Consider the following 18487-nt stretch of genomic DNA (forward strand, 5'->3'; position numbering starts at 1 on the left):
TTCTTGTCTGGAGAATCCCATGGACAGAGGAGCCCAGAGGGCTTCTCTCCAGAGGGTTGCAGAGTTGGACATAACTGAAGTGATTTAGCACTCAAAATCTAAAGGTGAGGTGAAGGTGAAGTCGCTCAGTCGTGTCCGACTCTTTGCGACCCCGTGGACTATAACCTACTAGGCTTCTCTGTCCATGGGATTCTCCAGGCAAGAATACTGGAGTGGATTGCCATTTCCTTCTCCAGAGGATCTTCCCGACCCAGGGATCGAACCCTGGTCTCCTGCATTGGAGGCAGACACTTTAACCTCTGAGCCACCAGGGAAGCCAAGAACCTATAAAGTATATTGTCAGTCTCTTCAGTCTTTTCTAACATCAGAAGTCTTTTAAAGGATTTAAATTTGAGAATTTAGGTTTTAAAAACTTTGGTTTTAAAAATATAATGCGGGAATTCCCTGGGGTCTAGTGGTTAGAATTTCACACTTTCACTGCCAAAGGCTCAAGTGTGATCCCTGGTCGGGGAACTAAGATTCCACAAGCTGTGCAATGCAGCAAAAAATTAAAAAACGTTATTAAATTGAAGCATATTTCAGTAGAATTTACATTATCAGAAATCATCACCTATAGTTTGAGAGTGTGGCTGGCAGGCAGCAAGAATTAACTTCCCCATTCAAATAGCTAGGTATTTTCACAGTACTCTGGCTATATTATCAAAGTAGAATCACCAGGTACCTACATTGCCTGAGAATAACTCAGACACCACTAGCAGTCTCAGTCATAAGGGGGTGATACAGAAAATAAGTGGCTGGAATATGAAGCCATTTTTCTTTAGCAGCTGTTCAGAACTACGTCAAGGGATCATTTTAACTGCGCTAAGTTGCTGTCTAATAACTGAGACCAAGACTTTTGCAGAACAGTCGGGCACTCTGACATTATCAAAATGAACCATCATATCCGGACCTGGTCCAGGCTACAAAGTCAAAGTTACATTTGTCTCTCTCACTTACCTGATGAGTGCCTAGATAGGTTTATCTCACTGACACAAGATAATAAAATACTTACTGTAGGCAAGAGCTCCTAGTTTCCAGATGAAATTGTTTGTTATGCAGATGATAATGCGATGCTTCTTGACTTCCCCATCTCCCTTCTGAACCTTTTCTAAGCCACTACTCTTTGTTCCATCCTCTGGGAGACCATCAGCATCTGTCATCAGATGTGATTATGAGGAGAATGGATCATCCAGAACATCAGTGGAAGATGTTAATATTCATTTCTCAAAGAGTATTCACTTCTATATAATGACAAAATTTTCTCTCCTAGGTTCTTTTAAATACGATGATCCCCAACCATGATGTCATTTTAGAATCCTAGAATGCTATAACTTATGAGAAATTGCTAGGTAAATTCAGTCTATCTGAAAGAGAAGCATTTAGATCCTTACTTACATAAAAATGGAAACTAAAGCTACCAGCCTTCATGGTGCATCCCAATTTACTTCTTAACTAAGCTGCAGTGACTCCTGAGAGAATTCTGGCTCTGTTGAGAAGGGCCCTGAGCACTTCTTAGGAAACAGAAGTATAAGCTTCTTTCGTTCTCTTTTGAGTTTACTGAAGAGACTGTAAATTATTTCCCTTCTTGAGCATACATGTCTGTCAAGATTCATTAATTTGTTGTTGTTGTTGTTGTTGTTTAGTTGCTAAGTCGCGTCTGACCCTTTTGTGACCCCGTGGACTGTAGCCTACCAGGCTCCTCTGTCCATGGGATTTCCAGGAAAGCAATACTGGAATGGGTTGCTATTCCCTTTTCCAGGGGATCTTCCTGACCCAGGGATCAAACCCACGTCTCCTGCAGAGGCAGGCAGATTCTATACCACTGAGCCACCAGGGAAACCCAATACTAACTTCAGGTTTTAAAAAAGTTGCCCACATGTCCATCAACAGACTGGATGGATGGTGTACAACAAAGAAAAATAATGTACTACCACTGCAGACAACATCATGGAGAGTGCATACTATATGAAGTATATATATTTATATAAAGTTCAGAAAAACAGCCAAAGCTATGGCACTTCTATGGTGAAAAACTAAAGTAGTGGTTACCTTTGGTGGGAATATCAATTAAGGAAGCCTTCTCTATATTGATCTGAATGGTGGTTGCCTTGGTGTATACACAGATAAAAATTTATTGAGCTAAACATGTAAGATTTATGTACTTTATGTATGTAAACTATACTTCAACCAAAAAAATATCTAAAGTGTATGGTTAGATTCTTGTCTTTCTAAAAGGGTTTTCCCTTGTCTTTGATTTAGAAATAGCAGTCCTAGGTGACATAACTAGATCTTAAAAAAATACCTAATTTTTAGTGCTGATTAAAAATATTCAGATAATTTCAACAACTGGATGATTTACTTAAAGCTGTCAGAAGTTTGTTTCTTTTTATTGCAAATAGTATTCCATTGTATACCTATAGCTCCTTTTATCTGTCCAACCCCAGTTGATGGACATTGAGGGGTTTGTTTGTTTGTTTGTTTTCATTTTTTAGCTATTCTGAATACTGCTGCTATGAACATTCTTGTGCAAGTCTTTGAGTGGATACATGTTTTCATCTCTCTTGAATAGATATCTAGGATTGGAATTGCTAGATCAGAGGGTAAATTTATGTTTAACTTTTAAAGAAACTGCCAAAGTGTTTTCCCGAGTGTCTGCATCTCCCACAGTGTCTGAGGGTTCCTGTTTCTGTGCCTCCTCTCTGCTGTTTGTTATTGTCTTACCTCTTATTATGGTTTTTCTAGCAGATGTGAAATGCTGTCTTGTTGTGGTTTTAATTTGCATTTTCCTAGTGACTAATGATGGTGAGCTTATTTTGTGTGCTTTTTAACTATTCATATATCTTCTTTGGTAAAATATCTATTTTTTAATGGGTCCTCTGTCTCCCTATTATTGAGTTGTAAGAATTTGTTGTATATTCCGTATACAGATTTTTATCAGAGATATGTTTGCAAAATATTTTCACCCAGTCTGTTGCTTATCGTTTTGTTTTCTTATTGGTATATTTTGAAACATAAAACTTTTTAAATTTTTTATTCCTTTTTTGAAGTATAGTTGATTTACAGTGTTTCTGGTGTAAAGCAAAAGTATTTCAGTTATACATATATATTCGTATACATTCTTTTTCAGATTCTTTTCCATCATAGGTGATTACAAGATACTTAATATAGTCCCCTGTGCTATACAGTGGGTCCTTATTGGTTATCTATTTTTTATATAACAGTGTGCATCTGTTTATCCCAAGTTTCAAATTTTTTCCCTCCCCCCTTTTCCCATTGGTAACCATAAGTTTGGTTTTATATCTGTAAGCCTATTTCTGCCTTGCAAATAAGTTCAATATATCCCTTTTTAGGTCCCCCATGTAAGTGGTAGCATATGGTATTTGTCTTTCTCTGACTTCACTTAATGTGATCATCTCTAGGCCCTTTCATGTTACTGCAGTGGCGCTGTTTCATTCTTTTCTATATCTGAGTAATAGCTCATTGTGTGTGTGTACCGCATCTTTCTTACCCTTTTATCTGAAACACGAGAATTTTGATGACATCAGTTTATCTGAGTCTTCTTTTTTGGTGCCTTTTTCTAATCACTTTAATAGAAAGGAAACTGTTTATATCAGGTATCATAACAGTGATTTTTTTTGTTATTGGGGTTTATTTTAATTTGGATATTGAAAATTATTTACTTACATACTTACATGCTCTCTCCTATCTTCGTTTCCTTCTCCCCTTCCCATATTAAAACATAAATAAAAGGGATAATATTAGTCTAAATTGTTATTCCTATAAACCTTAATTATTACGTTTTCATCTATCACAATGGTCATCTCGTAACACTGCCTTTTCTGGCTAGCAGAGATTTTCCGGTTCTTAAGCAATACTAATCATGCTTTTTCTATAGCTCTGGCCTGGGATTAGGATTAGAATAGAGTTTATACTGTCAGAGTAACATTTACTGTGTTGAACAAGATACTTCATTAGAGAATTATTTCTTGTCAGTATTGAATGTAAAATACAAACTGACCACTAGTAACCTACAAGGCAAATCATAGGTCAGAAGTAGTTTGTATTGGGTTGTTTTCACTATCTGGAAACCATGGTTTCACATCCTCACACAGAGGGAGGAAGGTAAACCAGATTTCTCAGTTATTTTCAAATCTTAATAGGTTATGCATTGAAAGTGTTTCCAGAATGTAGAAAGACAAAATTACTTTCACCTGCTAACTATGTGATGTGTGTAAATATTTGATGAGATCACAGTTTCCAGTAGTCTATGTGATTAGATTTCTAAATCGGTTTTTGAAGTAAATTTTCTTAGCTCAGGAGGGCCCTCTCTTCTCATTTTAGTTCTAGGTATACAGGTTTTGGACTTCCCCGGTGGCCCAGTGGGTAAAGAATCTCACTGCAATGCAGGAGACGCAGGTTCAATCCCTGGGTCGGGAGATACCCTGGAGGAGGAAATGACAACCCACTCTAGTATTCTTGCCTGAACAGTCCCATGGAGAGAGGAGCCTGGCGGGCTACAGTCCATAAGGGTCACACAGAGTCAGACCTGACTGAGCAACTAAGCATACAGAACAAATACATGTTTTCCTTTACTTTCTGACATGTCCATAGAAGTGGTTGCCCAAAGTGGTGGAAGATCAAATGCTCAAATCTCCTTGGTGAACAGGAATAATTGAGGATTTCAAATATGAGATGACCTTGAAATAGGGGGAAATGTTAGTATATTATACTTACTAAATTGTTCTAAGCATATGAATGAGTTGGGGGTGATGAATGCCAATAATGAAATACTTTTTTTCAAACCCAACTTTTAAATTTCCCTTCTTTTTTAAACTTTATCTCAGTATGACTGATTTAATTATTTATTTTAGAGGTTAATTAATGATGAATAATGATATGAAAATACCATTTGCATCACTTTAAAAAAACCTAGGGGATTAATTGTTTGATCGGTCCTTGCTGTGTTACAGACTTCTCCTCGCCTCAGGAAGCGAAACATCCTCTTTAGCCTGAGCTTTATGGCATCTCTATAGGACCACATCTGTCAGAACCAGGAAATTGTCAAGGAATTATTTGAGGCTAATGCAGGATTGAACTCTAAAGAATAAAACTGTTATTCATAAGATTCTTGAATTTGAAAGGAGTTGGAAAGGATTTATGGCTTTTATAACACTTTTATTTGCAGGGAATAGAGTCAGCATGTATAAAATGCTTGTGGTGGGACTTTCCTGGAGTCGGATGGTTACGACTCCGTGCTTCAATGCGGGGGACACGGGTTTAATCCCTGGGAGGAAAACTAAGATCCCACATTTTTTTAAGTAAAAAATATTTTAAAAACAAAAGCCATAGCCACTCTCAGTTTTAAAAAGAAAAAGACAGATAAACCACTTTAAGAATGTCCTTGATGACACAATAAAAATTTTTTTTAGTGTTTATGGTGATTTTTTAAAAAAATATTTTTGGAGATTTTCAAATCACTACAAAATAAATTGAAGAAATATAGGTAATAAAATTTTTTGAGTAATGTCGTTTTTATTAATTACTGAAATAGGTCTGATTAAATAAATATATTGCTCAATTAGATTTAGCTATATACTTTTAGAAACATAAAGATTCTTAAACAAGTGAAGTCTAAAGTTAATGTACCAATTAAAAGTTTCATATGCCACATATGAAGATAGTACTATTTAGTGAAAACAAAAACTTTTAACTTGAATAATGAAGTGATAAAAGGTGAGTTTTGACAGTCTAGCATTAAGGCTTGGGTTTTCCCTGGAACAACTCAGTTTTCTGAATATAAATTTAGATATTTATGCTACTTTAAATTAAAATTCTAAAATAGGAAAAAAATAAAAACTATCTTTTATTGTTTTCAAAATGTAAATCGCTATTAACATTTATTTTTAAACTTGTTGTGTTGGAAGGAGGTAAAGAACTCTTGTGGATTTGTGGTTGCATGGCAGAAATTATCAGAGTAGGCTGTCTGTGGTCATCCTTGATGTCTTAAAATGAGATTGGCAATGAATTGGTGGGATATGGGAAGCAGGAAATGTTCACTTACAACAGCTGTCCTCAGTGCTTTGTGTAAAAATAAAAGAGTATCATGGAAACATCCAACAACAGAAGTCAGTTAAAATACAAACTCTCACCATCAACTTCTTGATGTTTGAAGCTGCACATTTTCCTAAGGAAAGGATCTTAAAAATCAGGTAAATGCAAAATGGGAATCTGGGGAATTTAAATGAATCCAGTCAGAAACTGGTGGCTCAGATGGTAGAGAATCCACCTGCAACACAGGAGACCAGGGTTCAATCCCTGAGACGGGAAGACCCCCTAGAGAAAAGAATGGTTACCCGTTCCAGTATTCATGCCTGGAGAATTCCATGGAGAGAGGAGTCTGGCAGGCTGCAGTTCATGGGGTTGCAGAGTCGGACACAACTGAGTCACTAACGCTTTCGTTTTCAATCAGAAACTGTAATAAAGATTTTTACCCAAAAAAAAGAAAGGAAAAAAAAATCAGAAACAGGCTTTTCCACAGTCAGAATGTTGGCTTTATGAATCAGTGGTGTTGGGACAGCAGAGTGGCTTCTTGCCCAGGCTGTAGCAAACATACAGTATCATTCCAGGCCCCCCACTCAGGTCAGCCAGAACGGCAGGTACGTTACGAAAATCCGTTTGTGTGAGTGGCAGCTGATATAAGAAGAAACGCTTTAAACTGATTCCAAACCCTGTAACAGAGAGTAGCCTCTGGAATGTCTTGTACCAAATGTTGTCTGCTGGATTTTTTTCCTGCCCACTTGTGTATTAAATTCAAGAAGTATGTCAGTTAATTGTTCTGTCAGTGAGTCAGCTGTTCCAATCTGATGAAATCCCAGGAAAATATATGCTCCCTTTTCCACTTCCCTCTTCCTTCTCTGAAAACAAGGCCTTCCTTTTAGTGACATAGATTTTATGGGCTTACTTTCTAAAAGCATTTTCTCTTTACATAAAATTTTTTATTGTTGATTTGTTTTTCTTCTTTTGTCAGTTCACTTCAGCTAATCTAATTAGCTTCTTTTTTAAAGCATGGACATATATACAGTACCATGTGTAATATAGATAGCTAATGGGAAGCTGCTGTATGACACAGGGAGCTTAGCTCCGTGCCCTCTGACAACCTGGAGGGATGGGGTGGTGGGAGGAGGGGGTTTGAGGGAGGCTCAAGAGGGAGGGAACATGTATACTTATAGCTAATTCGCAGTTATACAGCAGAAACCAGCACAATATTGTAAAGCAATTATCCCTCCAGTTAAAAACCAAAAATACTAATTATATTTGTATCTGTATTTGTTCATTACATATTATAGTACTAATTTAATTTGACAAAATTATCTCGAAAGAAATCACCAGGACAATTTCACAGTAAAAGTGGCACTATGAAGTGGGCATATGTATGTCCCCAAAGATCTATCACCAGTGTTCATGTAGAATGATGGTGTGCAAGGTACTGTTGCTGCCAACTCCTTCATCCTTAGCTTTCAGATAACCCAGGGAGACAAAGCCGAATCTGTTATTCATTGATTGTTTAAATATAACCAAAATGCAAATATGTCTGTTAAACACAATCATTTAGTCAGTAGACTAGCACTTATATATGCCAGGCACTCTTCAAAGCACTTGAGAATTATCAATAAACAAAACAAAGATTCTCACCTTCATGGAACTTGCATTCTCACCAGGGAAAGTAAAATAAACATGAATAAGTAATTTATATAGTACAATCGAAAGTGATATGTGTTCTAGAAAAAAGGAAAAGGTCAGCAGTACCTGAAGGAAGATAGTATGAATGTCATTGGTGCCAACCAAGCATGTTAGCATAGTGATGTCTGCTCAACATTAAGCAGAGCAGTGAGGGAGGCGAGGACAGAGCCAGACAGATCTCTAAATCTGAGTAGGACTAGCCTGGAATTTATTTCTGTATGGAGCATTATTGCAGGGCTCTGAATTTAGGAATGGAGTTAGCAACGATGAATCAGACATTGCCTTCTTATCCTTAGGAACTCACTATAATCTAGTAAGAGAAGACAGACATGTAAACAATAAGCTGAATAACACAAGTTCTAATTAGCCATATATGTATGTGATTGCTGAAAGGGGAAAGCAGTTAATTCTGACTAAGGCAGCTATCAAGGAAGCAGAAAAAGGGTAGCCTGAGCAAGTTCTGACAATAAGTGAGATATTTGACGATGTATGACAGACTTTTTCTCAGAAAGTGGCTTGCAAATGGAAAAGATTAATGTGACTGTGCTGAAGAGTACAGCTCTGTACAGTTAGTGAAACAAGGGCCACAGCGCACAGTCTCCTGGCTGATCTTCCCAATATTTGTCTCACATGCCTCTAAATACTGTATTTGAAGGACAAGAATTTTGAAGATGATTTAGCAGAAAGAAACAAAGTAAGACTAAGGAGAATAGTAAGGAAAAAAGACAGTAAAGAAATTATTTTGGATTATTTGATCAAACAGTGATAGATTCAGAGGCCAGCCAAAAAAAAAAAAAGATATTAATTGCTAAAATAAGAAAAGCATTGAATGTTTTAATAGACTTCAGTCAGTTTACTTTAGTCGCTCAATTGTGTCCGATTCTTTGCAACCCTATGGACTGCAGCATGCCAGGCCTCCCTGTCCGTCACCAACTCCAAGTTTATTCAGACTCATGTCCATTGAGTCGGTGATGCCATCCAACCATCTCATCCTCTGTTGTCCCCATCTCCTCCTCCTTTCAATCTTTCCCAGCATCAGGGTCTTTTCAAGTGAGTTAGCTGTTCAGATCAGATCATCTTTTCTTGTTGCTTGTGTTTCAGCTTGTTATTGGAGTTTCAGCTTCAACATCAGTCCTTCCAATGAATATTCAAGAACTGATTTCCTTAATAGACTTCGGTAACCATAACTCAGTTGCAATCCAGATTAAAACAATAGTTTCCCATTGGTTTCAAGATCTCAGCCCTGGATCAGGACTTCAGAGCTATTGTGCTTAATATTGAATATCTCTGCTTTTCCTTAGTTCAATTTGCCTGTGAGTATTTGGACTTGTAAAGAAATGAACTGTTATTCAGTTCAGTGATTACAGTATTTTTTCTTTTTCTTCTAATGTCTTCTGTCTGAATTGAGAAATGTACTCAATATGTTTTACTACATTTTTTGTTTTGTGAAAAAAAAAAGCAATAGAACAACTGATATTTATTTTCTAGGAATTACTGAGGTAAAGCTTAGTTTAATAAAACTTGTTAAGTTCACACTAAACATTTATATTTTACAAAAGCTGCCAATAACTCATCAGTGAATTTAAGAAATTGAACATGTAAAACAAAAGCTATGCCAAAAGATTTTTTTAATACAAAGTAATTAAAATGGATTATGGAACTGTTACTTAGTTTAAATCTATACTCCCTGTATAGATCTCCTGTAGTTTAAAAGATTCATAAACGGATATAATGCATAAAAAGAGATTTTATGTTTTTAACAAAACTTTTTGCTATACTTCATGTTGTGTGTTTCTATTATCATTCTGCCTACTATCAATGAAATACACATTCTCTTTTTATTAAAACATGTCAAATCATTTTAGTGTGTTAGCATCCCAGTCGGTTTAGTGTCATTGTCCCTGGTATTTTTAAATAAGAGATTAGATAGTTATCTATTCTGGATACTTTTTCAGAATGCATAAATCAAGATTACTTTTTATTCTTCTGATATCCTCTTCCTCCCCCTGGTATGTAATGTGGTATTTGTCTTCCCTTTCTTGATTTGAGTTCCTTGGACTAACTTTCAGAGGCTTTTATTTCTTTTTTAAAACTGTATGTATAATTTAGATAAATTCCTTTTGTCTGAATTTCCAGTAGATCCAGGTAAATAAAACAGTTGCAGTAATTGAAGAGTGAAGGGGATAAATGTCTCTTGCCCTTGTTTGTGCATTCTTTTCTCTCTTCCTCTCCCTCTCTTCGATTTTCTCCATCTTTTCTTTTTTTCAGCTCATGGAACACTTTGTAGCTCTCTTTGTGCCACTTTTCATAACCCACTTTCTTGTTGTTTGTGTCCTACCTTGTTTGGGGATGTGGACAATGCTTCATTGGAACTCAGCAGTCAGGAGGGATCTCAGTGTGCTTCCTCTCACCCACTCTCTATAAAACAGTCACAGAGGCAGACTGGCAACAAAGCCAGTGAGAACAAAACCTGGCGCATAGAAGGCTATCAGTAAATCATTGTCATGGAATTACTGAACTAACCCCCAGCGCACCCTACATAGTTGGCAACAGATTGAATTAACAGTTATTTGAAACATATTTTTTTTACAATTTTCTTTATTTAGGCTGTGCTGGGCCTTTGCTACTACGTGGGCTGTGGTGAGCAGGGGCTTCTCTTGCTGCTCAGCACTGACTCTGGGGCACAGAGGCTCCAGTAGTTGCCGCTACCGGGCTCTGGAGCACAGGCTCGATAATTGTGGTGCACAGGCTTCGTGGCTCCATGGCCTGTGGGGTCTTCCCAGACCAGGGAGTGTCCCCGTGTCCCTTGCCTTGGCAGGCAGATTCTTAACCACTGGGCCACCAGGGAAGTCCTAAACAACCATTTTCTGTCAGAGGTTTGGTGGGGTTTTTTTTTCTTTTTTTGTTAAAAACTTTTTTGTCTTCAGTACTTCTGATTGTTGATTTCTTCACTTTTCTCTTCATTGTAAGTGGACCCAACTCTCAGTGTATAGCAGTGGCAGTACATTCCCACCCTCTTCTACCATTTCCTCTCTTTTGTGGCTAGGTTAGGGGTTAAGAGTTACAGATGCAGTTGAAGCCATTACTACTTGATTATCTTCAGAGAGCAACAGCATGTTTTTTGGAATTCATGGACATAGGCAGTTCCCTAAATCGTAACATTTCCATAACATCTTGCGGGGGTGGGGGCGGGGGAGGAAACCTGAATGAACTTTTTTGGCCAGCCCAGTATGTGCAGTTCTGTTCATTGTCCCAGGTGTCCACCTTTCCATTATATACACACATATACACACATGTAAAAATTGTTTTCATATTTCATTCTTTACCATGAAGGGAAGATGTTGAAGATAGAATTTCATGATTCTTTTACAGCTTAATATAATTTGGAACAGATTTCTCCACTGATGGTGTTTACACAAATGGGTTTGTGACCCAAAAGAAGCAAACACTAATCATCTGTGCTGTCAGGTAGTGTGTTTGCCAGCCTGTTGAGAGTATTCTCCATAAACTCAGGCATTTCATAGTGAAGGAGGAGCTGCGGACAACTCTTAACATGTTTCTCCAGCCCGTGTTTCAGACATTGATGAGGACTTTGAGTTGAGCAAATTCTTGGTAAAGCGTCTGCTCTCATTCCAAAGTTTGGAGATACAGACTAACTGAAAGTTTTCTAAATTTCTGTCTTCTGACTAAGCGCTTCTGTCTTATCAGCCACAAGCTCTGCCCACTTGGAGGACCTCGCTTACCTGGATGAACAGAGACATACGCCTTTGAGAACTTCTCTTCGAATGCCAAGACAGAGCATGGCCGGTGCTCGCACGCAACAGGATTTAAGAGGTTAGAACCACAGAAGGGCATTGCATGGGGATACCCAGGGGAAAATGGAAATGGGCGGTAGGCAAAAAGTTCCTTTAGTTCCAATTTTCACACTTATGTAAGCCTCCCTTAAGATGTGAGCATGTCACCAGTTCACTTCTTCTGTATCTAGAGAGAAAGATGAACACAAATATGTTGTAATCATCATAGAAAGACACTGGCATTACCAACAGTTGGAAGCATTGATTCCTTGAAATTCTGAAAGAAAACAAGTAGAAAGGGCTGGAGTTGATGGGGGAAAGGCTTTGAAGGTCTTGGATCTTAGAAGTAATTATTGATCAATTTCAGCCCTCACCCTATTTCAGGTGAATTTGATGCTGATAATTATGTGTTTCATTAAAGAATGCATCTCATTTATAGTCTAGTGGCCATTTCTAGTTAAATACAATATTTTCTTAGAATTTTAGTGCCCCTAGTTCTGTTCTGGCAGCATGTAAACAATTTATCCTTTCCCACTCAGATACCTCCTTTAGGCTCTTTGTGCTTCTTCAGTCAGGCACCTGATCTTTTTGAAGACTTTCATCTCGTTAAAACCACAGTCTAGTTGAGAAGCCTGTTATTGGTATCTCTGCTTGTGCCTCTTATTTGCACAACCAATCTGTGATAGTCTTTAACAAATGGTCTCGCTTTTTCTCGTATCTAGAAATCCATAGCTCTACTACATCGGGTGCAGCTTATTTTATCTTTAGACTGTCTTCATCTTTGCTCTGTTCTCCTCACCCCGTCCCATGCCCTGCTCTAGTCTGTGTAGCACCATATGCATAGTTCACACAAGAAGGGACTCAAAAAACACATGCCTACTGTCCATTCTGGACGTCATTATGCTGATGGTTTTTCATTGATGGCTAGGCAACTATGAGCGTGAAGTAATTGGTTGTGTTGCTACAGTTACCATACCTGTCATCAACAGTGGTGAGTTGATACCCTCATTCATGGTTTTAGTTCCCAATCCTGTCCATCCTGCTTTTCATCATTTCTTCAGTTAGCCACATACTAGTTGCTTATCCCAGAAAGTGGAATTATGTCAAGTACTATTTTGATGCTGGTAGATTATGTCCAAAGCCTAAATAAATTTAATCAAAGACCAAATAAATTATTTGTGCCAAGGCCAAAATGCATGGCTATAATAAAGAAGATTGGCTACAACTGTTAATCTTATCTAAGATTTGAATGGAAATCTACCACATTGGCATAACCTTGCATCACATTCTGAAAAACATACTGATATTGTTGATAATATTTTCTGCTTTGCTAGTCATTAAATAATGGATTTGACACTACATCAAAAACAAAATTAATGACGTGTATTTTTTGTATAATACAGCTGTATGTTTTTTGGTAGTGTATTTTAAAAATATTTTTTAATTGGAGGATAATTGCTTTACAACATTGTGTTAGTTTCTGCTGTAAAACAAGGTGCATCAGCTGTACTTATACATATATACCCTCCCTCTAGAGCCTCCCTACTACCTTCCCCACCCCACCCCCATCCCATTCCTCTAAGTCATCAGGAGCACTGAGCTGAGTTCTCTGTGCTATACAGCAGCTTCCCACTAGCTATCTGTTTTACAGATGGTTCAACTGTGTGTTTTTGAGACCTCTTCATGTTGGGCTCCACTGATACTTGATGGCACATGTCTGCTTTTAGTATCTAAAGATTTAGTAAGATGTTTGACAGATACACTCTGGTGAGTTTGATGTTTACACATAGATATCAGCTGTGTAAAGAATACAACAAAAATCTTTTCCATTTCACCAAGCTTCAGCCTAAAGTGCATCCAAAGATTTTTTCCAAAGCGTACCTAAATCTTTAGGCAGCTCTCCACCTGAATAATGCACTCCTCACAAAACTAATATCCTGTCCCTTGCAGATAGGGTTTCAACTTATTGTTTACATTCATACTTAAAGATGGAGTTTGTCCATTGTTCAGTTCAGTTCAGTCACTCAATCGTGTCTGACTCTTTGCGACCCCATGAATTACAGCACGCCAGGCCTTCCTGTCCATCACCAACTCCCGGAGTTCACTCAAATTCATGTCCATCGAGTCAGTGATGCCATCCAGCCATCTCATCCTCTGTCGTCCCCTTCTCCTCCTGCCCCCAATCCCTCCCAGCATCAGAGTCTTTTCCAATGAGTCAACTCTTTGCATGAGGTGTCCATTGTAGGGAAAGAGCAAATCAGCCAAAATGGCGTGGTCGGTCTCCCTCTCCCCACAACCTCTCGCTCTCGCCCCACATTTCGTAAATAATGATTATGTAACAGCTAAGGTCACCCCACTCCAGTACTCTTGCCTGGACAATCCCAGGGACGAGGGAGCCTGGTGGGCTGCCATCTGTGGGGTCACACAGAGTCGGACACGACTGAAGCGACTTAGCAGCTTAGCAGCAAGATCACTTATAACATTGCACATGCACATCACAAGGTAGTCGCTTGACCACAGGCTACGTATGTTCTGTAAGCAAATATAAGCTCCACCTGAAAAAGTCTTTGCAGCTGCATTATGGTGGTGAGGCTGCGTTAAGGCTGTGTCCGCTGGGTCAACCACAAGAGGAGAGAATACAGCATTGTCTGCCGCCACAGCTGCCGTGCCACTCAGGAGAGAATAAACATGTTTGCAGTTCTGAGGACTTCTTGAGTTTTCTTCCAGCTTCCCTGCTCCCACCTTGCCTACCCTGGGCTCAGTGAACAGTGTGCACAGTGAGATACAGTGAGACAGTTGGTGTAGTTAACAGGATCAGCAAGACATCCATTGATGAAGATGCTGCGATATTATGATGTTGCTGTTTCAGTTCCTTAAAGTTGTCTTTTCTTTCACGTTTTAGCAGTCAAAGATTGGAACATGCCATCCAGATGAGTGCAGTAATCCATGAGATGAGTGTTTACTAAGAAGTATTTTGTCTTCTAAAATTAGTTTATGTTAATTTAGAACTTTGAGGCTGTAGACAATAACCTTCCCTCAAAAACATGTTATCTTGATTACTGTTTACAAATGAACTCTGTAGCTTAGACATTGACAAGAAAGGAAAGTAAACGAGAACAGACTTCCTTGTGTTTCTGTAGACCTGTTTGGCTGCTGCTAAGTCACTTCAGTCGTGTCCGACTCTGTGCAACCCCATAGACGACAGCCCACCAGGCTTCCCCGTCCTTGGGATTCTCCAGGCAAGAACACTGGAGTGGGTTGCCATTTCCTTCTCCAATGCATGAAAGTGAAAAGTGAAAGTGAAGTCACTCAGTCATGTCTGACTCTTAGCGACCCCATGGACTACAGCCTACCAGGCTCCTCTGTCATGGGATTTTCCAGGCAAGAGTACTGGAGTGGGGTGCCATTGCCTTCTCCACAAGCCTTTATACTTTGTGATTGTTATATCTAAAACATTACATTTTATTATAGAAACAGAATCATATTGTTTTCCTGGCATAATTTTTAAAAAAACATGTCACATCACATTTTCTAATTTTATTTAAAGTAACATACAAATTGCAGTTGTATTTCAGTTTTATATCTTTCCCTAACTCTGGTTATGATTGAAGTAAAGCAGCTTTACCCCGAAAAAGTAATAAAGTGATTGAAGACCTTTTTTAGTGTACATTAAGATATATCTTTTTACATTAGAGATACATCTTTCTGTATTTTAAAGTATAACTCAAACAAGTACTGTTAGATAGTTTTTAATTACAGTTCTGGTTTTAAATGAACCTGCATCTTCACAGAAGGTAGTTAATGGTCATGTGCAATGTAGTATATCCAGTAGGTATTAAATTTATGGACAGATTTCAAGGATAGAGATTATCTGAAACAAAATCCCTTGAATATATGAAGAGGTGGCAATCATTGGACGCTTCATACAGGCAGTCCCATACTAGTTTGTTTAGAGCAGAGATTCTTAAACTTTTTGGTCCCAGGAATTCTTTACACACTTAAATTATTGAGGACCCTACAACATTTGTGTTATGTGAGTTATATCAATTGATATTTGCCACATTATAAATAAAAACTGAGAAATTGTTAAAATACTTGCTCTTTTCTTTTTTTAATAGACCCATTGTATATTAACATCATGTAAGCTCTGAAAAATTCCACCCGACCCTTGTGAGAGAATGAGAGTGAAAAAAGGCAAATAACCTCTTAGTATTATGAAAATAGTTTTGCCTTTGTGGACCCCTAAAAGCTTCTTGAGAAGCCTCAGGGGTTCCAAGATCACACTTTAAGAAAAACGAATTTAGAGGATACTATTGTCATTGACAATTAGTTTTATACCTTTAAGGATCACACAGCCTGTTTGCAGAAATGTGGGAAAGTGTAGTTTGAGAGTTGGTTAGAAGTTATTCATGGACATGGTTTAATAGTATAGGCATAGTTCATTTAGCAGTTACCTTAATAATAACTGCAGTTGTTTGACCATAATAATAGTCTTTTGACTGCTTGAAGCAAAAGTTGCTGGGATAATCCACGAGCTACAGTTTGGATCTTCAAGTTGGGCATTAGTATTAACATTTGCTTCATTAGTTAAAAAAAAAAAAAAAAACAACTTTTTTTTTCTTCACTTTCTCAAGACAGCTGTTTTGAACAACTGTTCTAGTGAAATTTATGTTTCCAGAGACCCAGCCCAACAATAAGGAGGTCACATGAGTGCACTGGTCAGAGTCTTAGTTCAGCAAGTGAGTAGTTTCCTAGCTGGCAACCATCCAAAAGCTTGAACTCTAATGACAAAAGAGTTACAGTAGATTGTGTCCCAGTGCAGAGGATACAGCCGGACTAACCTACTGCAGGTGCCTTTTGGGTCCCAAAGCCTGACTGTCCTTGACAGATACTAATTTGAAACCTTCAAGTGTTTAACTCAAGTCTTAAAAATTGTTTTGAGGGTCCACTTTTAATTTAATCACACTGTGTAAATGTGGAGTTTCATGCTAGACCTGAAACTTCTCACTCTTTCTGACCATCCTAATGGAATCTCTTTTTACCCAGAAAAAGACGGAAACTAAGTTTGCTGTCCAGTAAAAGGAAAGAAAAGGGTGTTGGTTTTTATGCATAAATATTGTAAATCTTATGACGGAATATATAAATGGAATCAGGGGCGTTAAAATACACAGAGCATACCATAGCATAATGACTTTGAATAGTGGTAGCTACTTGGGGTAAATTAATAACAGATTATTAATGATAAGATGCTGGAACCTACCTGATATGAAACCATAATCACGCTGTTGTGCTTAAAGAGATTATACGCTCCTTATTAAAGCTTCATTTCTCGATATGTGTTGGTTTCCTTAGGACTTTTACTAAATCCCATTACATAAATGGCCATTCACAGGCATTGGATTTAGGTAATAGCCACTTTAATAGATACCAGGTTGGAGGGGCGTATATGCAAGTGATAGTCTTTACTCACTGGCAGAACTGATGTGAAATTGACCCTGCCACAGTTAACTTGGCTTTGTCAAAGCAAATAATTGAATTTTTATCAAATAAAAGCAGTGCTTCATGCCATTTATGAGTCCCTTCCTTTTCCAAAACAATGAATCCTTTCTAAAGATGACTAAGATGTATGTCATGAAGCTAATCAGCTTGCCTTAAACCACTGAGTCACACATCCCTGAGGTTGCTTAGTCATCTTCATCATTGCCGGGCTTGCTCTCACATTTACAAGGGGATATTTCCATCAGTCTTTTCTGTCTCATTGTTCATTGTTTTGTTTTTACAAGATTAAATTTCTTTCTTTTTAGGTAAATTGAAAATCCAGAAATAAAGTTGCATGTGCATAACTGCCTATATATAAATATTCAAGTAGGTTGTATGTCTTGGTTTATGAGGTGATGCTCTCACCCCTAGCCAGCTCTTTGGCATAGTACCGTAAAATTTGAAAATGCAGTGCTCAAACTGGATGTCTTTGAATGTCTGTTAGAAAAGGATTTATACTTTTTGGAGTAGTCAAACTAATTTTTTTTTTTTTTGCCTTTATTTTTTTTTAATTTTTATTTTTACTTTATTTTGCTTTACACTGTATTGGTTTTGCCATACATTGATTTTTTCAAATGGATCACTACTTGTTAAAGTAGCTATAGACAGGCCCACTGGTCTGGTTTTTATGTAAACCAGCTTTAGTTGGTAAGTTTTATCTTAAAATTTGAAAGCATGAACAGTGGCCTGAAAAGACCTGAAAAGAAAGAATTAACCTTTGAGAGAGAGAAGAGTCTATAAACCATTTAATCTTCTAACAGGCATGGATCAACCTCTTGCAGTAAATAACACACTACTTAAAGAAAGGCTGTGGAGTAACATGAAAGAAATTATAATCATGATAATTAATTCTGCAGGAATAAGTCACTGAAAATATTTTTAAATGCCTTAAGTGCAATAAAGAAAAATAAATAACCATTAATCCATTTTTATGTTTTGATCTAAATTAGATTTAAAGAATAGCTTCCCAGTTAATCCTTCTATTTATTTTCTCCAAAAGTGACTAAATCTTATTAAAGTTACCATAATGCCAGGAAATTTATTTAGGTAACACTCTGTAAAACATTTTTGATTCAGTAAAATGATCTTAAGCGTTCTAACCTTGCAGTATGTAATAAAATATTTTTTATGGAATAACTTCCCCAGATACTAATAAAATATAGCACTGGAGAATTTCCTTTGTAGGATCATAGCTATTTCATCACTGAGTGTTCAGTCTAAAAATGTTTAATCTTAAATTTCAAGTAATTGGTCAGTTCTGATTCTCCAGTAAAAATCTCACCTTCAAGACCAACAATCTAATTACAAAAAACAATGTTGATATAGTTATATACTTTTTATCAGATGTTTCACATTTTAAAATCTTTACTGTTTTT

At 37.5% G+C, this 18487-nt stretch overlaps 1 protein-coding gene across 3 annotated transcripts in view; it reads left to right on the forward strand.

Moving 5' to 3' along the window:
• TANC2 (tetratricopeptide repeat, ankyrin repeat and coiled-coil containing 2) overlaps positions 1-18487 on the forward strand; it is a 325633-nt gene that overhangs the window by 200422 nt on the left and 106724 nt on the right. For all 3 annotated transcript variants that reach the window (XM_068977288.1, XM_068977289.1, XM_068977290.1), the window contains one exon: positions 11488-11613. In XM_068977288.1, coding sequence (XP_068833389.1) covers positions 11488-11613 — 126 coding nt within the window. The remainder of the gene's footprint in view (positions 1-11487; positions 11614-18487) is intronic.

Source organism: Capricornis sumatraensis, chromosome 8, assembly GCF_032405125.1.
Source record: "Capricornis sumatraensis isolate serow.1 chromosome 8, serow.2, whole genome shotgun sequence".
In the NCBI taxonomy this organism is placed as follows: Eukaryota; Metazoa; Chordata; class Mammalia; order Artiodactyla; family Bovidae; genus Capricornis; species Capricornis sumatraensis.